The 21,433-nt window shown below is 44.2% G+C and overlaps 1 protein-coding gene across 1 annotated transcript in view; it reads right to left on the reverse strand.

The window, feature by feature from the left end:
- LOC123996699 (1-phosphatidylinositol 4,5-bisphosphate phosphodiesterase gamma-1-like) overlaps positions 1–21,433 on the reverse strand; it is a 94,039-nt gene that overhangs the window by 14,680 nt on the left and 57,926 nt on the right. Inside the window, exons 17-23 of the mRNA XM_046300313.1 lie at positions 18,973–19,173; positions 18,304–18,423; positions 12,478–12,661; positions 12,305–12,382; positions 820–923; positions 524–623; positions 303–369 (exon numbers count right to left, since the gene is read on the reverse strand). Coding sequence (XP_046156269.1) covers positions 303–369; positions 524–623; positions 820–923; positions 12,305–12,382; positions 12,478–12,661; positions 18,304–18,423; positions 18,973–19,173 — 854 coding nt within the window. The remainder of the gene's footprint in view (positions 1–302; positions 370–523; positions 624–819; positions 924–12,304; positions 12,383–12,477; positions 12,662–18,303; positions 18,424–18,972; positions 19,174–21,433) is intronic.

Below are 21,433 nucleotides of genomic sequence, written 5' to 3' on the forward strand. Positions count from 1 at the left end.
CTCATCAGTTACACACAGACTGACCTACGTGGCAGGTTGGCTCATCAGTTACACACAGACTCACCTACGTGGCAGGTTGGCCCATCAGTTACACACAGACTCACCTACATGGCAGGTTGGCTCATCAGTTACACACAGACTCACCTACGTGGCAGGTTGGCCCATCAGTTACACACAGACTCACCTACGTGGCAGGTTGGCTCATCAGTTACACAGACTCACCTACGTGGCAGGTTGGCCCATCAGTTACACACAGACTCACCTACGTGGCAGGTTGGCTCATCAGTTGCACACAGACTCACCTACGTGGCAGGTGGGCACATCGATGAAGCCCTTGAGAAATGTTCCTAGTGGACTGTTCTCTGTAGACTGGACCAAGAAACAGGAAGTCAAAGACACAGGAAGCAGGAAGTAAGGATATGAAGTTAGCTTCATTCCCCTCTAACTGCTGTAGAATGTGTGTGTATCATGAATGCATGAACATGTCTATGTATGGCCTATGTTCGCCTATATTATAACGTACTGCCTCGTCTCCTGTCTCGCGGGCGGGTGAGTTGGGGACTTCTTCTACGTAGTTGGCAGGAAACCACAGCTGCTTCTTCCCTCCGTAATCACCTCGCCACCTAGGGGCCGGTGGGGGGAAATCCACGATTTAAAGACAACTCAGATAAATGTTAATTATCAACTCCATTCATCAACCCACATTGGTTTTCATCCATAAAGAAACGTAACCGGGGTGACCAATGTGCACTCTAGCCAATCAATGACATTGAGTAATCGTTAAGTGCCATGGAGATGTGAAAACCCTGTTCCACTCACCAGCCTCCTTCCTGCTTGTCCACGCTGAGGATGAGGGCCTGTTTGGGGAAACACAGCTCATCGTCCCTCTGGGCTCTGTAGTCATACAGGGCCTTGACCGTACACTGCAACACAACAACACAAACACTAAATCATACAGGGCCTTGACAGTACACTGCAACACAACAACACAAACACTAAATCATACAGGGCCTTGACCGTACACTGCAACACAACAACACAAACACTAAATCATACAGGGCCTTGACCGTACACTGCAACACAACAACACAAACACTAAATCATACAGGGCCTTGACCGTACACTGTAACACAACAACACAAACACTAAATCATACAGGGCCTTGACCGTACACTGCAACACAACAACACAAACACTAAATCATACAGGGCCTTGACCGTACACTGCAACACAAACACTAAATCATACAGGGCCTTGACCGTACACTGCAACACAACAACACAAACACTAAATCATACAGGGCCTTGACCGTACACTGCAACACAACAACACAAACACTAAATCATACAGGGCCTTGACCGTACACTGCAACACAACAACACAAACACTAAATCATACAGGGCCTTGACCGTACACTGCAACACAACAACACAAACACTAAATCACTGCAACACACTGCAACAAGAAAACAAACACTAAATCATACAGGGCCTTGACCGTACACTGCAACACAACAAGACAAACACTAAATCATACAGGGCCTTGACCGTACACTGCAACACAACAACACAAACACTAAATCATACAGGGCCTTGACCGTACACTGCAACACAACAACACAAACACTAAATCATACAGAGCCTTGACCGTACACTGCAACACAACAACACAAACACTAAATCATACAGGGCCTTGACCGTACACTGTAACACAACATCACAAACACTAAATCATACAGAGCCTTGACCGTACACTGTAACACAACAACACAAACACTAAATCATACAGAGCCTTGACCGTACACTGCAACACAACAACACAAACACTAAATCATACAGAGCCTTGACCGTACACTGCAACACAACAACACAAACACTAAATCATACAGGGCCTTGACCGTACACTGCAACACAACAACACAAACACTAAATCATACAGAGCCTTGACCGTACACTGCAACACAAACACTAAATCATACAGGGCCTTGACCGTACACTGTAACACAACATCACAAACACTAAATCATACAGAGCCTTGACTGTACACTGCAACACAACAACACAAACACTAAATCATACAGGGCCTTGACCGTACACTGCAACACAACAACACAAACACTAAATCATACAGGGCCTTGACCGTACACTGCAACACAACAACACAAACACTAAATCATACAGAGCCTTGACCGTACACTGCAACACAACAACACAAACACTAAATCATACAGGGCCTTGACCGTACACTGCAACACAACAACACAAACACTAAATCATACAGGGCCTTGACCGTACACTGCAACACAACAACACAAACACTAAATCATACAGGGCCTTGACCGTACACTGCAACACAAACACTAAATCATACAGGGCCTTGACCGTACACTGCAACACAACAACACAAACACTAAATCATACAGGGCCTTGACCGTACACTGCAACACAACAACACAAACACTAAATCATACAGGGCCTTGACCGTACACTGCAACACAACAACACAAACACTAAATCATACAGGGCCTTGACCGTACACTGCAACACAACAACACAAACACTAAATCATACAGATTCCTAGAGACAGGGCCTTGACCGTACACTGCCGACTAAATCATACAGGGCCTTGACTTGACCGTACACTGCAACACAACAACACAAACACTAAATCATACAGAGCCTTGACCGTACACTGCAACACAACAACACAAACACTAAATCATACAGGGCCTTGACCGTACACTGCAACACAACAACACAAACACTAAATCATACAGGGCCTTGACCGTACACTGCAACACAACAACACAAACACTAAATCATACAGGGCCTTGACCGTACACTGCAACACAAACACTAAATCATACAGGGCCTTGACCGTACACTGCAACACAACAACACAAACACTAAATCGTACAGGGCCTTGACCGTACGCTGTAACACAACAACACAAACACTAAATCATACAGGGCCTTGACCGTACACTGCAACACAACAACACAAACACTAAATCATACAGGGCCTTGACCGTACACTGCAACACAACAACACAAACACTAAATCATACAGGGCCTTGACCGTACACTGCAACACAAACACTAAATCATACAGGGCCTTGACCGTACACTGTAGCCTGCTCATTAAACCTTCACTGTTTACAGGCAGGCTGCCCTACAACACAACAACACAAACACTAAATCATACAGGGCCTTGACCGTACACTGCAACACAACAACACAAACACTAAATCATACAGGGCCTTGACCGTACACTGCAACACAACAACACAAACACTAAATCATACAGGGCCTTGACCGTACACTGCAACACAACAACACAAACACTAAATCATACAGGGCCTTGACCGTACACTGCAACACAACAACACAAACACTAAATCATACAGGGCCTTGACCGTACACTGCAACACAACAACACAAACACTAAATCATACAGGGCCTTGACCGTACACTGCAACACAACAACAAACACTAAATCATACAGGGCCTTGACCGTACACTGTAACACAACAACACAAACACTAAATCATACAGGGCCTTGACCGTACACTGCAACACAACAACACAAACACTAAATCATACAGGGCCTTGACCGTACACTTTAACACAACAACACAAACACTAAATCATACAGGGCCTTGACCGTACACTGCAACACAACAACACAAACACTAAATCATACAGGGCCTTGACCCGAGACACGATCCGGGACCCGAGCGGGTCCTGATCCAGAATTCTAAATAATGTCACATTTCTGGGTTAGATCTGATATGATTGTCACGGGTCTCGGGCATGTGTCATTTCAACTGACTTGTCCGGAAGCGCCCATACAGATCTAAATACGACTGCTTCCGTAGAGAGAGAGAGACATTTGATCATTTATGCTGCTGCTTTTGCTTTTCACGAGAGTGGCGTGTGTAGCTTGTTGTTGTTGATGGCCAATCAAAAGTCATCAAAGCGGCAGTAGGTTACAGTGATAGAGCCTCTGTGTGGCAAAAGTTAGGAGATGTCTAATCAATGGAAGTTGAATTAAAATGATGGAATTAAAAGTGAAAGGAGAGGCTGCAACTTCATATTCTGAATGGAGTTATTGGGGTCTGAGACGCCGAAGTCTCCCACCATTAGCTCTGACAAATTGAAAACCCTAGTGTTTGGCGACTCCATTACCTGCAGTATTAGACTTAAAACTAATCATCCAGCGATCATACACTGTTTACCAGGGGGCAGCGCTACCGTTGTTAAGGCTCATCTGAAGATGGTGCTGGCTGAGGCTAAAACTGGCGAGTGTAGAGAGTATAGAGATATTGTTATCCACGTCAGCGCCAACGATGTTAGGATGAAACAGTCAGAGGTCACCAAGCGCAACATAGCTTCAGCGTGTAAATCAGCTAGAAAGATGTGTCGGCATCGAGTAATTGTCTCTGGCCCCCTCCTAGTTAGGGGGAGTGATGAGCTCTACAGCAGTCTCACAACTCAATCACTGGTTGAAAACTGTTTTCTGCAACCTCCCAAAAGATAGAATTTGTAGATAATTGGCCCTCTCGCTGTTAGCCAGCCTGCCAGCTTAGTGGAGTCTACCACTAGCACAGTCAGTGTAGTCAGCCCAGCCTTCCCATTTACATTTACATTTAAGTCATTTAGCAGACGCTCTTATCCAGAGCGACTTACAAATTGGTGCATTCACCTTATGACATCCAGTGGAACAGCCACTTTACAATAGTGCATCTAAATATTTTAAGGGGGGGGGTAGAAGGATTACTTTATCCTATCCTAGGTATTCCTTAAAGAGGTGGGGTTTCAGGTGTCTCCGGAAGGTGGTGATTGACTCCGCTGTCCTGGCGTCGTGAGGGAGTTTGTTCCACCATTGGGGGGCCAGAGCAGCGAACATCCAGTGAAGTCCTATAACCAGCAGCTACAAATGCTCATCAACTAACTTGTATAGCTTGACGACCAATTACATAATAGATAAATCTTTACCTGTGGGCTATCTGAAATGTGGCAGATCATTTGGAGGAGAAGGATCATGTTGACAGGTTCTCATTATGTTCACATTGAGAGAAAGTTCAAACTTACACATCTAATAGGATTGTAAATGTCTTCTCTCTCAGATACCAACCCCCACCTAGACCTACTCATCTAGAACAAAGGACATTCCTCCACTAAGGCAGGAAGCTGCCCTATTATGTCCCTAGGCTCAGGTAAAGCTGTGATAATATAGGTACTGAAGCCATACTACTAATTTACTGTACTGAAGAGAAATTAGGTTAAGAGCTTAAAACTTTCCTGTACAGTTGTTGGTAATGACAGATTACCAAAGACTAAACTATCACCTACAACCCTTAATTATGTGTCACATGGTGTCTGGGTGTGTGTGTGTGTGTGTGTGTGTGTGTGTGTGTGTGTGTGTGTGTGTGTGTGTGTGTGTGTGTGTGTGTGTGTGTGTGTGTGTGTGTGTGTGCGTGTGCGTGCGTGTGCGTGTGTGTGTGTGTGTGTGTGTGTGTGTGTGTGTGTGTGTGTGTGTGTGTGTGTGTGTGAGACTGGGTCTGTGTCTCGATCTAGGTTGGGCAAAACTAAACATGGCTGTGTTCACCTTAGCAATCTCACTGGAAAAAAAGACCTCCATTCCTGTCATTATTGAAAGAGATTGTGATACCTCACATCTCAAAATAGGGCTACTTAATGGCAGTTATAGGCAATGAACTAATCACTGATCATAATCTTGATGTGATTGAAACATGGCTTAAGCCTGATGAATTTACTGTGTTAAATGAGGCCTTGCCTCCTGATATCACCTGCGCATCCCACAAAAGCATTTATGATAGCAAATTTCAATTTACAAAAAAAACCGACTGTGTTTTTATATTTTGAGCTTCTAGTCATGAAATCTATGTAGCCTACTCAATAACATTTTATTGCTACTGTTTACAGGCCTCCTGGGCCATATCCTGCGTTCCTCACTGAGTTCCCTGAAATCCTATCGGACCTTGTAGTCATGGCAGATAATATTTTTGGTTACTTTAATATTCACATGGAAAAGTCCACAGACCCACTCCAAAAGGCTTTTGGAGCCATCATCGACTCAGTGGGTTTTGTCCAACATGTCTCCGGACCTACTCACTGCCACAGTCATACTCTGTACCTAGTTTTGTCCAGTGGAATAAAATTGTGGATCTTCATGTTTTTCCTCATAATTCTGGATTGTCGGACCACCATTTCATTACGTTTGCAATTGCAACAAATAATTTGTTCCGACCCCAACCAAGGAACATCAAAAGTCGTGCTATAAATTCTCGGACAACCCAAAGATTCCTAGACGCCCTTCCAGACTCCCTCTGCCTACCCAAGGACGTCAGAGTACAAAAATCAGTTAACCACCTAACTGAGGAACTCAATTTAACCTTGCGCAATACTCTAGATGCAGTCGCACCACTAAAAACTAAAAACATTTATCATATTGTTATTTTTAATTATTTTGCTCCTTTGCACCCCAGTATCTCTACTTGCACATTCATCTGCACATCGATCACTCCAGTGTTTAATTTCTGTATTGTAATTATTTCGCCACTATGGACTATTTATTCCCTTACCTCCCTAATCTTAATACATTTACACACACTGTATATAGATTTTTCTATTGTGTTATTGACTGTATGTTTGTTTATCCCATGTGTAACTCTGTGTTGTTTGTGTTGCACTGCTTTGCTTTATATTGGCCAGGTCGCAGTTGTAAATGAGAACTTGTTCTCAACTGGTTAAATTAAGCTGAAATAAAATATATATATAAAAATAAAAAACTAGCTCCCGGGTATACAGAAAATACCCAAGCTCTGAAGCAAGCTTCCAGAATATTGGAACGGAAATGGCGCCATACCAAACTGGAAGTTGTCTGACTAGCTTGGAAAGACAGCACCGTACAGTATCGAAAAGCCCTCACTGCTGCTCGATCATCCTATTTTTCCAACTTAATTGAGGAAAATAAGAACAATCCTAAATTTATTTTTGATACTGTCGCAAAGCCAACTAAAAAGCAGTATTCCCCAAGAGAGGATGGCTTTCACTTCAGCAGTGATACATTCATGAACGTCTTTGACGAAAAGATCATGATCATTAGAAAGCAAATTATGGACTCGTTTTTAAATCTGCGTATTCCTCCAAAGCTCAGTTGTCCTGAGTCTGCACAACTATGCCAGGACCTAGGATCAAGGGAGACACTCAAGTTTTTTAATACTATAAAATTTCAAGCTGCATACTGGACCCTATTCCAACTAAACTACCGAAAGAGCTGCTTCCTGTGCTTTGCCCTCCTATGTTGAACATAATAAACGTCTCTCTATCCACCGGATGTGTACCAAACTCACGAAAAGTGGCAGTAATAAAGCCTCTCTTGAAAAAGCCAAACCTTGACCCAGAAAATATAAAACAACTATCGGCCTGTATCGAATCTCACATTCCTCCCAAGAAATGTTTAAAAAGCTGTTGCACAGAAACTCACTGCCTTCCTGAAGACAAACAATGTATACGAAATGCTTCAGTCTGGTTGTAGACCCCATCATAGCACTGAGACTGCACTTGTGAAGGTGGAAAATTACCTTTTAATGGCGTCAGACCGAGGTTCTGCATCTGTCCTCGTGCTCCTAGACCTTAGTGCTGCTTTTGATACCATCGATCACCACATTCTTTTGGAGAGATTGGAAACCCAAATTTGTCTACACGGACAAGTTTTGGCCTGGTTTAGATCTTATCTGCCGAAAAAAATATCAGTTTGTCTCTGTGGATGATTTGTCCACTGACAAATCAACTATAATTTCGGTGTTCCTCAAGGCTCTGTTTTAGGACCACTATTGTTTTCACTATATATTGTCCCTCTGATGATGTCATTTGGAAACATAATGTTAACTTTCACTGCTATGCGGACAACACACAGCTGTATATTTTGATGAAACATGGCGAAACCCCAAAATTGCCCTCCCTGGAAACCTGTGTTTCAGACATAAGGAAGTGGAAGGTGGCAAATGTTCTACTATTAAACTCAGACAAAACAGAGATGCTTGTTCTAGGTTCCAAGAAACAAAGAGTTCTTCTGTTGAATCTGACAATTAATCTTGATGATTGTACAGTCGTCTCAAATAAAACTGTGAAGGACCTCGGCGTTACTCTGGACCCCTGATCTCTCTTTTGACGAACATATCAAGATTTTTTCCATCTACATAACATTGCAAAAATCTGAAACTTTCTGTCCAAAAATGATGCAGAAAAATGTATCCATACTTTTGTCACTTCTAGGTTAGACCAATGCAATGCTCTAATTTCCGTCTACTCGGATAGAGCACTAAATAAACTACAGTTAGTGCTAACCACTGCTGCTAGAATCTTGACTAGAACCAAAAAATGTGATCATATTATCCTGTGCTAGCCTCTCTACACTGGCTTCCTGTTAAGGCAAGGGCTGATTTCAAGGTATACTGCTAACCTACAAAGCATTACATGGGCTTGCTCCTACCTATCTTTCCGATTTAGTCCTGCCGTACATACCTACACGTACGCTACGGTCACATGACGCAGGCCTCCTTATTGTGCCTATAATTTTTTAGCAAACAGCTGGAGGCAGGGCTTTCTCCTATAGAGCTCCATTTTTTATGGAATGGTCTGCCTATCCATGCGAGAGACACAGACTCAGTCTCGATCTTTAAGTCTTTATTGAAGACTCATCTCTTCAGTAGGTCCTATGATTGAGTGTAATCTGGCCCAGGAGTGTGAAGGTGAACGGAAAGGCACTGGAGTAGCGAACAGCCCTTGCTGTCTCTGTCTGGCCTGCAGGGGCTGAGTCACTGGCTTACTGGTGCTCTTCCATGCTCTCCCTAGGAGGGGTGCTTCACTTGAGTGGGTTGAGTTACTGGCGTGATCTTCCTGTTCGGGTTGGCGCTCCCCCCCTTGGGTTCGTGCCGTGGGGAGATCTTTGTGGGCTATACTCGGCCTTGCCTCAGGATAGTAAGTTGGTGGTTGAAGATATCCCTCCAGTGGTTAGGGGCTGTGCTTAAGCAAAATGGGTGGGGTTATGTCCTGCCTGTTTGGCCCTGTCCGGGGGTATCGTCGGACGGGGCCAGTGTCTCCCGACCCCTCCTGTCTCAGCCTCCAGTATTTATGTTGCAATAGTTTATGTGTCGGGGGGCAAGGGTCAGTCTGTTATATCTGGAGTACTTCTCCTGTCTTATCCGGTGTCCTGTGTGAATGTAAGTATGCTCTCTCTAATTCTCTCTCTCTTTTTCTCTTTCTTTCTTTCTCTCGGAGGACCTGAGCCATAGGACCATGCCTCAGGATTACCTGACCCGATGACTCCTTGCTGTCCCCAGTCCACATGGCCGTGCTGCTGCTCCAGTTTCAACTGTTCTGCCTGTGGCTATGGAACCCTGACCTGTTCACCGGACGTGCTACATGTCCCAGACCTACTGTCTTCAACTCTCTAGAGACAGCAAGAGCGGTAGAGATACTCTGAATGATCGGCTATGAAAAGCCAACTGACATTTACTCCTGAGGTGCTGACCTGTTACACCCTCTACAACCACTGTGATTAATATTACTTGACCATGCTGGTCATCTATGAATATTTGAACATCTTGGCTGTGTTTTGTTATAATCTCTACCCGGCACAGCCAGAAGAGGACTGGTCACCCCTCATAGCCCGATTCCTCTCTAGGTTTCTTCCTAGGTTCTGGCCTTTCTAGGGAGTTTTTCCTAGCCACCATGCTTCTACACCTGCATTGCTTGCTGTTTGGGGTTTTAGGCTGGGTTTCTGTACAGCATTTTGTGACATCAGCTGATGTAAGAAGGGCTTTATAAATTAATTTGATTGATTGATTGTTAAGATGAAAAAGTGCATGCACTGCAACCTCAATTAGCCTAGCTAGCTAATGTTAGCTATCTTAACTACCTTCTCCCGGTTTGATGCAGTCAAGACAGGTACTATGTCATAATATTTGATGATATCTGGATAAGAGCGTCTGCTAAATGACTTAAATGTAATGATGTAATGTAAATAACCTAGCTATGGAAGCTATTAGTCTACTACATAGTTGATGATAAATAACCTAGCTATGGCAGCTATTAGTCTACTACATAGTTGATGATAAATAACCTAGCTATGGCAGCTATTAGTCTACTACATAGTTGATGATAAATAACCTAGCTATGGCAGCTATTAGTCTACTACATAGTTGATGATAAATAACCTAGCTATGGCAGCTATTAGTCTACTACATATTTGATGATAAATAACCTAGCTATGGCAGCTATTAGTCTACTACATAGTTGATGATAAATAACCTGGCTATGGCAGCTATTAGTCTACTACATAGTTGATGATAAATAACCTGGCTATGGCAGCTATTAGTCTACTACATAGTTGATGGCAGCTATTAGTCTACTACATAGTTGATGATAAATAACCTAGCTATGGCAGCTATTAGTCTACTACATATTTGATGATAAATAACCTAGCTATGGCAGCTATTAGTCTACTACATAGTTGATGATAAATAACCTGGCTATGGCAGCTATTAGTCTACTACATAGTTGATGATAAATAACCTAGCTATGGCAGCTATTAGTCTACTACATATTTGATGATAAATAACCTAGCTATGGCAGCTATTAGTCTACTACATAGTTGATGATAAATAACCTGGCTATAGCAGCTATTAGTCTACTACATAGTTGATGATAAATAACCTGCTATGGCAGCTATTAGTCTACTACATAGTTGATGATAAATAACCTGGCTATGGCAGCTATTAGTCTACTACATAGTTGATGATAAATAACCTAGCTATGGCAGCTATTAGTCTACTACATAGTTGATGATAAATAACCTAGCTATGGCAGCTATTAGTCTACTACATAGTTGATGATAAATAACCTAGCTATGGCAGCTATTAGTCTACTACATAGTTGATGATAAATAACCTAGCTATGGCAGCTATTAGTCTACTACATAGTTGATGATAAATAACCTAGCTATGGCAGCTATTAGTCTACTACATAGTTGATGATAAATAACCTGGCTATGGCAGCTATTAGTCTACTACATAGTTGATGATAAATAACCTAGCTATGGCAGCTATTAGTCTACCACATAGTTGATGATAAATAACCTGGCTATGGCAGCTATTAGTCTACTACATAGTTGATGATAAATAACCTAGCTATGGCAGCTATTAGTCTACTACATAGTTGATGATAAATAACCTAGCTATGGCAGCTATTAGTCTACTACATAGTTGATGATAAATAACCTGGCTATGGCAGCTATTAGTCTACTACATAGTTGATGATAAATAACCTAGCTATGGCAGCTATTAGTCTACCACATAGTTGATGATAAATAACCTGGCTATGGCAGCTATTAGTCTACTACATAGTTGATGATAAATAACCTAGCTATGGCAGCTATTAGTCTACTACATAGTTGATGATAAATAATCTGGCTATGGCAGCTATTAGTCTACCACATAGTTGATGATAAATAATCTGGCTATGGCAGCTATTAGTCTACTACATAGTTGATGATAAATAACCTAGCTATGGCAGCTATTAGTCTACCACAGTGTGAGTTGGCTTGTTGCTTGGTTGCTGTCTCTCATCTCTTGTCTCTTCCTCCCTGCTCCCCGTGTCACTCTCTCACAGTACGGCCCCTCTCCCACATGCTAGAGCGACACATCTCTCCCTCCTCTCACGTTTTTTCAGCTCTGGTTAATAAAGTAGCTTAAAAAAAATATTTTCTGCTGCTTGCATCACTTGGATCGGACTGGATCTGGATCCGACGACGTCTATACAGAACGGGTTAGTTGTCCTTGGGTCTGTTCGGAACAGTTCTTTATATTAAAATAGTTCCACTGGATGTCATAAGGTGAATGCACCAATTTGTAAGTCGCTCTGGATAAGAGCGTCTGCTAAATGACTTAAATGTAAATGTAAAACATTTAAGCATATTGTGACCCTGTTTGGACCCGTGAAGACCTTTACTGTACCACAACATAACCAACTGCTGAAGACCACAAGTCAAACATTAATGACCACAACTTGAACATCAATGACCACAACCATTCCGCTACTGCCCAAATGATAAAATATGTCATTGGCACACACCAGACACAGGCATGCCCAAACCTACGAATGTCAGTTTACTCACACACACACACACACACACGCACGCACGCACGCACGCACGCACGCACACACACACACACACACACACACACACACACACACAGAATATAATATTTCACTTACCCGAGCCGTGGGCATCTTGTTGGCCTCGACGTAGAAATGTGGGGTCCTGACTTCATACAATGCTCCATAGTCTAGCTCCTGAATAGAGAGAGATATACAGTAGTTATACGTAACAATATAATAGATCAGATCTGAAAATACACACATTCAAGCTGTGTGTGTGTGTGTGTTACCGTGGTGCCCATGCGGTCCAGTGTGTCTTCGTTGATGGGGTAGCGCAGCCTCATTTTGCGGTACAGGGGGTGTTTCTCATAGTAGCTGACCAAGTCAACCAGACTCTCGAACTCTGCTGAGCTACCCAACATGAACATACGGCCCTCCTGCTGGATACGACAGTGTTTGATCTTACCCTCCGCCCTAGGGAGAGAGAAGGGGGAAAGGGAGGGGGGAGAGAGGGAGAGAGTGGACAGGGAGAGGGAGAGAAATGGGGAGGGGAGAAGGAGGGGGAGAGAGGCCGGGCAATAGAGAGAGAGTGAGGAGACGGAGGGGAGAGGGGAGTTGACAGAGAGAAAGGGAGAGAGGGGAGTTGACAGAGAGAGAAGGGGGAAAGGGAGAGAGGGGAGTTGACAGAGAGAGAAGGGGGAAAGGGAGAGAGGGGAGTTGACAGAGAGAGGGGGAAAGGGAGAGAGGGGAGTTGACAGAGAGAGAAGGGGGAAAGGGAGAGAGGGGAGTTGACAGAGAAAGAGAAGGGGGAAAGGGAGAGGGGGAAAGGGAGAGTTGACAGAGAGAAAGGGAGAGTGGGGAGTTGACAGAGAGAGAAGGGGGAAAGGGAGAGAGGGGAGTTGACAGAGAGAAAGGGAGAGAGGGGAGTTGACAGAGAGAGAAGGGGGAAAGGGAGAGGGGAGTTGACAGAGAGAGAAGGGGGAAAGGGAGAGGGAGTTGACAGAGAGAAAGGGAAGGGGGAGTTGACAGAGAGAAAGAGAGAGGGAGACAGAGAGAAAGGGGGAGTTGACAGAGAGAGAAGGGGGAAAGGGAGAGGGGAGTTGACAGAGAGGGGAGTTGAGAAGGGAGTTGAAGAGAGAAAGGGAGAGAGGGGAGTTGACAGAGAGAAAAAGGGAGAGAGGGGAGTTGACAGAGAGAGAGAGAAGGGGGAAAGGGAGAGAGGGGAGTTGACAGAGAGAGAAGGGGGAAAGGGAGAGAGGGGAGTTGACAGAGAGAAAGGGAGAGAGGGGAGTTGACAGAGAGAGAAGGGGGAAAGGGAGAGAGGGAGTTGACAGAGAGAAGGGGGAAAGGGAGAGAGGGGAGGACAGAGTTGACAGAGAGAGAAGGGGGAAAGGGAGAGAGGGGAGTTGAAAGGGAGAGAGGGGAGTTGACAGAGAGAGAAGGGGGAAAGGGAGAGAGGGGAGTTGACAGAGAGAAAGGGAGAGAGGGGAGTTGACAGAGAGAGAAGGGTGAAAGGGAGAGAGGGGAGTTGACAGAGAGAGAAGGGGGGAGAGAGGGAGTTGACAGAGGGAGAAGGGGGAAAGGGAGAGAGGGGAGTTGACAGAGAGAGAAGGGGGAAAGGGAGAGAGGGGAGTTGACAGAGGGAGAAGGGGGAAGGGAGAGGGGAGTTGACAGAGAGAGAAGGGGGAAAGGGAGGGGGGGTGGACAGGGAGAGGGAGAGAAAGATGGGGGTGGAAGGTCAGAGATGTGTAGTGTAAAATAAAAGGTTTGGGCACTCAGATTCTCAAAAAGCTTTACAGCTACAACATTGAGAGCATATTGACTGGCTGCACCACCGCTTGGTATGGCAACTGCTTGACATTCGACCGCAAAGCGCCACAAATGGAAGTGCGTCTGGCCCAGTACATAACTGGGACCTGCCATCCAGGACCTCTATACCAGGCAGTGTCAGAGGAAGTCCCAAACAATTGTCAAAGACTTCAGCCACCCAAGCCACAAACTTTTCTCTCTGCTACCACATGGCATGCTGTACCAGTGCACCAAGTCTGGATCCAACAGGACACTGAACAGCTTCTAACCAAAAGCCATGAGACTGCTAAAGAATACTGCTACAGTTTAAGTCAGAAGTTTACATACACTTAGGTTGGAGACATTAAAACTCACTTTTCAACCACTCCACAAATTTCTTGTTAACAAACTATAGTTTTGGCAAGTTGGTTAGGACATCTACTTTGTGCATGACATAAGTCATTTTTCCAACAATTGTTTAAAGAACAGATTATTTCACTTATAATTCACTGTATCACAATTCCAGTGGGTCAGAAGTCTACATACACTAAGTTGTGCCTTTAAACAGCTTGGAAAATTCCAGAAAATGATGTCATGGCTTTAGAAGCTTCTGAAAGCCTAATTGACATGGATGTATTTCAAGGCCTATCTTCAAACTCAGTGTCTCTTTGCTTGACATCATGGGAAAATCAAAAGAAATCAGCCAAGACCTCATAAAAAATTGTAGACCTCCACACTTAAATATAAACACCATGGGACCTTGCAGCCGTCATACCGCTCAGGAAGGAGACATGTTCTGTCTCCTAGAGATGAACGTACTTTGGTGCGAAAAGTGCAAATCAATTCCAGAACAACAGCAAAGGACCTTGTGAAGATGATGGAGTAAACAGGTACAAAAGTATTTATATCCACAGTAAAACAAGTCCTATATCCTCTCCCCTGTAACTATTCCCCAGGTAGTTGCTGTAAATGAAAATGTGTTCTCAGTCAACTTACCTGGTAAAATAACGGATAAATACATTTTAAAAATTAAATTAAAAAAATATCGACATAAACTGAAAGGCCACTCAGCCAGGAAGAAGCCACTGCTCCAAAACTGCCATAAAAAGTCAGACTACGGTTTGCAACTGCACATGGGGACAAATATTGTACTTTTTGGGGAAAAGTCCACGGTCTGATGAAACTAAATTAGAACTGTTTGGCCATGTTTGGAGGGAAAAGGGGGAGGCTTGCCAACTGAAGACCACCATCCCAACTGTGAAGCACGGTGATGGCAGCATCATGTTGTGGGGGTGCTTTGCTGCAGAAGAGACTGGTGCACTTCACAAAATAGATGGAATCATGTGGAAGGAACATTATGTGGATATATTGAAGCAACATCTCAAGACATCAGTCAGGAAGCTAAAGCTTGTTTGCAAATAGGTCTTTCAAATGGACAATGACCCCAAACATACTTCCAAAGTTGTGGCAAGATGGTCTAAGGACAACAAAGTCAAGGTATTGGAGTGGCCATCACAAAGCCCTGACCTCAACCTTATAGACAATTTGTGGGCAGAACTGAAAAAGTGTTTGCGAGCAAGGGGGCCTACAATCCTGACTCAGTTACACCAACTCTGTCAGGAGGAATGGGCCAAAATTCACCCAACTTATTGTGTGAAGCTTGTGGAAGGATACCCGAAACGTTTGACCCAAGTTAAACAATTTAAAGGCAATGCTACCAAATACTAATTGAGTGTATGTAAACTTCTAACCCACTGGGAATGTGATGAAAGAAATAAAAGCTGAAATAAATTATTCTCTCTACTATTATTCTGACATTTCACATTCTTAAAATAAAGTAGTGACCTAAGTGACCTAAGACAGGGAATTTTTACATAGATTAAATGTCAGGAATTGTAAAAAAAACTGGGTTTAAATGTTTTTGCCTGAGGTATATGTAAACTTCTGACTTCAACTGTAAATGTCTAATCAAATGGCTACCCGGACTACCTGCACTCACACTCTTATGCACTGACTCTGTAAACACACTGGACTCTACCCACACACTCACACATACTTACACCCCAACACACACACACACACAACATACGCCCACACACAGATAACATGCACACACACTGGACTCTACCCACACACTCACACATACTTACACCCCAACACACACACACACACAACATACGCCCACACACAGATAACATGCACACACACTGGACTCTACCCACACACTCACAAATACTTACACACACACACACACACACACACACACACACACACACACACACACACACACACACACACACACACACACACACACACACACACACACACACACACACACACACACACACACACACACACACACACACACACACACACACACACACACACACACACACACACACACATACGCCCACACACAGATAACATGCACACACACTGGACTCTACCCACACACTCACACATACTTACACCCCAACAGACACATACACACAACATACGCCCACACACAGATAACATGCACACACATGCATACTGACACCCTGCACACACACTTTCACAATCACCACATACGATGCTGCTATACACTACGTAAATGTAAAGTACATACAGCACCAGTCAAAAGTTTGGACACACCTACTGATTCAAGGGCTTTTTTAATTGTTTTACTATTTTCTACATTGTAGAATAATAATGAAGACATCAAAACTATGAAATAACACATATGGAATCATGTAGTAACCAAAAACAAGTGTTCAATAAATCAAAATATATTTTATATTTGAGATTCTTCAAAGTATCACCCTTTGCCATGATGACAGCTTTGCACTCTCTTTGCATTCTCTCAACCAGCTTCATGAGGTAGTCACCTGGAATGCATTTCAATTAACAGCTGTTAAAAGTGAATTTGTGTAAAAATAACGAACTTGTTAATTTCCTTCTTAATGCATTTGAGCCAATCAGTTGTGTTGTGATAAGGTAGGGGGGTATACACAAGACAGCACTATTTGGTGAAAGACCAAGTCCATATTATGGCAAGAACAGCTCAAATAAGCAAAGAGAAACGACAGTCCATCATTACTTTAGGACATGAAGGTCAGTCAATCCAGAAAATTTCAAGAACTTCTACATTTTCTTCAAGTGCAGTCGCAAAAACCATCAAGCGCAATGATGAGACTTGCTCTCATGAGGACCGCCACAGGAAAGGAAGACCCTGAGTTACCTCTGCTGCAGAGGATACATTCATTAGAGTTACCAGCTTCAGAAATTGCAGCCCAAATAAATGCTTCACAGAGTTGAAGTAACAGACATCAACTGTTCAGAGGAGACTGCATGAATCAGGCCTTCATGGTCGAATTGCTGCAAAGACACCACTACTAAATGACACCAATGAGAAGAAGAGACTTGCTAGGCCCAAGAAACACAATCAATGGACATGAGATCAGTGGAAATCTGTCCTTTGGTCTGATGAGTCCAAATTTTAGATTTTTGGTTCCAACCGCCGTGTCTTTGTGAGACGCAGAGTAGGTGAACCGATTATCTCCGCATGTGTGGTTCCCACCGTGAAGCATGGAGGAGGAGATGATGTGGGGTGCTTTGCTGGTGACACTGTCTATGATTTATTTAGAATTCAAGGTACTCTTAACCAGCATGGCTACCACAGCATTATGCGGCGATACACCATCCCATCTGGTTTGCACTGGGACACCTCCAGGCTGTGTAATGGCTATTTGACCAATTGACCCATTGAGATGGTTTGGGATGAGTTGGACCGCAGAGTGAAGGAAAAGGAGCCAACAGGTGCTCAACATATGTGGGACTGTTGGTTGAGAGAATACCAAGAGTGTGCAAAGCTGTCATCAAGGCAATTGGTGGCTACTTTGAAATATAAAATATATTTAGATTTGTTGAGCATTTTTTTGGTTACCACATGATTCCAGTAGGTGTGCCCAAACTTTTGACTGGTACTGTATCTACCTCCAATACCTTGTACCCCTGCAGATCAACTCGGTACTGGTACTGCCTGTATATAGCCATGTTATTTTCTACTTCCTGTATATAGCCATGTTATTTTCTACTTCCTGTATTTAGCCATGTTATTTTCTACTTCCTGTATATAGCCATGTTATTTTCTACTTCCTGTATTTAGCCATGTTATTTTTAAATCTCTTTTTTTATTCGTTATTCACTGCATCTATTTTAGCATTGTTGGAAAAGGACCCGTAAGTAAGCATGTCATTGTTGTCTATGAAGCAAATTTAATTGAATTAGAATATCATTGAAAAGTCTTTGTTTTTCTATGGGTGTGTTTGTTTATGTGTGTGTGTTACCTGAAGGAGATAGCGTAGGAGTTGATGTCGCTGCGTTTGCGGAGCAGGTAGGCCCCATCTCTGGGTACCCTCATCAACATGTGTTCAGCCTGGACACGAGAAAGACTGGAGTGGAACCACCTAAACACAACATGACACAGAGTACTCACACGTCTGTGTGTATGAGGACGTATGTGTGTATGAAAGCGTGCATGTATGAGGACGCGTGTGTGTGTTTATGAGGACATGTGTGTGTCACAGGAGGGTGGTGGCACCTTAATCGGGGAGGACGGGCTCGTGGTAATGACTGGAGCTGAACAGGTGGAAAGATAAACAACATCAAACACATGGTTTCTATATTTTTGATGTCATTCCATTAACTCCGTTCAAGCCATTACTATACGCTGTCCTCCCCTCAGCAGCCTCCACTGGTGTGTGTGTGTGTGTGAACATGGGGAACACAACATGTGTGTTACTAACACATTAACTTTCTCTCTCTCTCTCTCTCTCTCTCTCTCTCTCTCTCTCTCACACACACACACACACACACACACACACACACACACACACACACACACACACACACACACACACACACACACACACACACACACACACACACACACACACACACACACACACACACACACACACACACACACACAAACCCCAACCCCCCTCCCCTCTTACTCTCTGCTCTCGTGTGCGTTGGGCTGTGGTACAGGGCTGCCCAGCCTCATCTCAAACTCGTTGCAGCGTAGGGGCGTGTCTCTGTAGTGGCAGATGAGTCTATACAGGCTGTCAAACACCAAGTTGTCAGTCAGGTAGTAGCGGGTGGAGCCAGACTCCTGGCGGGAATGGATCCTACAGTGCTGCACACGCCCAGATCGCCTGGAGGGGAGGGGCCACAGTTGTCAATCAAGATGGAAGGGCCCACACATGACATCATATCCTGGGGACCTACAAGGTTCCAAATGGCATCCTAACTCCCTACAGTATTGAGTGTACTATCCTGAACAAAAATATAAACACAACATGTAAAGTGTTGGTCCCATGATTCATGAGCTGAAATAAAAGATCCCAGAAATGTTCCATACACATAAAAAGCTTAATTCTCTCAAATTGTGTGCACACATTTGTTTACATCCATGTTAGTGAGAATATCTCCTTCGTCAAAATAATCCATCCACCAGATGTGCGACATATCAAGAAGCTGATTAAACAGCATGATCATTACACAGGTGCACCTTGTGCTGGGGACAATAAAAGGCTACTCTAAAATAGACTATTTTGTCACACAAAACAATGCTACAGACGTCTCAAGTTTTGAGCATAGAGAGGACCAGCACAGAGTGGACCAGCATATAGACATAGAGAAGACCAGCACAGAGAGGACCAGCATAGAAAGGACCAGCATAGAGACATAGAGAAGACCAGCACAGAGAGGACCAGCATATAGACATAGAGAAGACCAGCACCTAGAGGACCAGCATATAGACATAGAGAAGACCAGCACAGAGAGGACCAGCACAGAGAGGACCAGCATAGAGACATAGAGAAGACCAGCATAGAGAGGACCAGCATATAGACATAGAGAAGACCAGCACAGAGATGACCAGCATAGAGACATAGAGAAGACCAGCACAGAGAGGACCAGCATAGAGACATAGAGAAGACCAGCACAGAGAGGACCAGCATATAGACATAGAGAAGACCAGCACAGAGAGGACCAGCATAGAGACATAGAGAAGACCAGCACAGAGAGGACCAGCATAGAGACATAGAGAAGACCCGCACAGAGAGGACCATCATAGAGACATAGAGAAGACCAGCACAGAGAGGACCAGCATAGAGACATAGAGAAGACCCGCACAGAGAGGACCAGCACAGAGAGGACCAGCATAGAGACATAGACAGGACCAGCACAGAGAGGACCAGCACAGAGAGGACCAGCATAGAGACATAGAGAGGACCAGCACAGAGAGGACCAGCATAGAGAGGACCAGCATAGAGACATAGAGAGGACCAGCACAGAGAGGACCAGCATAGAGAGGACCAGCATAGAGACATAGAGAGGACCAGCACAGAGAGGACCAGCATAGAGACACCAGCATAGACCAGCACAGAGAGGACCAGCATAGAGACACCAGCATAGACCAGCACAGAGAGGACCAGCATAGAGAGGACCAGCATAGAGACATAGAGAGGACCAGCATAGAGAGGACCAGCATAGAGACATAGAGAGGACCAGCACAGAGAGGACCAGCATAGAGACATAGAGAGGACCAGCATAGAGAGGACCAGGATAGAGACATAGAGAGGACCAGCATAGAGAGGACCAGCATAGAGAGGACCAGCATAGAGAGGACCAGCATAGAGACATTGAGAGGACCAACATAGAGAGGACCAGCATAGAGAGGACCAGCACAGAGAGGACCAGCATAGAGAGGACCAGCATAGAGACATTGAGAGGAGCAACATAGAGACATAGAGAGGACTAGCATAGAGACATAGAGAAGACCAGCATAGAGAGGACTAGCATAGAGAGGACCAACATAGAGACATAGATTGGACCAGCATAGAGACATAGAGAGGACTAGCATAGAGACATAGAGAAGACCAGCATAGAGAGGACTAGCATAGAGAGGACGGACATAGAGACATAGATTGGACCAGCATAGAAACATAGAGAGGACCAGCACAGAGAGGACCATCATAGAGACATAGAGAAGACCAGCACAGAGAGGACCAGCACAGAGAGGACCAGCATAGAGACATAGAGAGGACCAGCACAGAGGACCAGCATAGAGAGGACCAGCATAGAGACATAGAGAGGACCAGCACAGAGAGGACCAGCATAGAGACATAGACCAGCATAGAGAAGACCAGCATAGAGAGGACCAGCATAGAGACATAGAGAGGACCAGCATAGAGAGGACCAGCATAGACATAGAGAGGACCAGCATAGAGAGGACCAGCATAGAGACATAGAGAGGACCAGCACAGAGAGGACCAGCATAGAGACATAGAGAAGACCAGCACAGAGAGGACCAGCATAGAGACATAGAGAAGACCAGCACAGAGAGGACCAGCATAGAGAGGACCAGCATAGAGACATAGAGAGGACCAGCACAGAGAGGACCAGCATAGA

This window comes from Oncorhynchus gorbuscha, linkage group LG15, assembly GCF_021184085.1.
Source record: "Oncorhynchus gorbuscha isolate QuinsamMale2020 ecotype Even-year linkage group LG15, OgorEven_v1.0, whole genome shotgun sequence".
NCBI classification, from domain to species: Eukaryota; Metazoa; Chordata; class Actinopteri; order Salmoniformes; family Salmonidae; genus Oncorhynchus; species Oncorhynchus gorbuscha.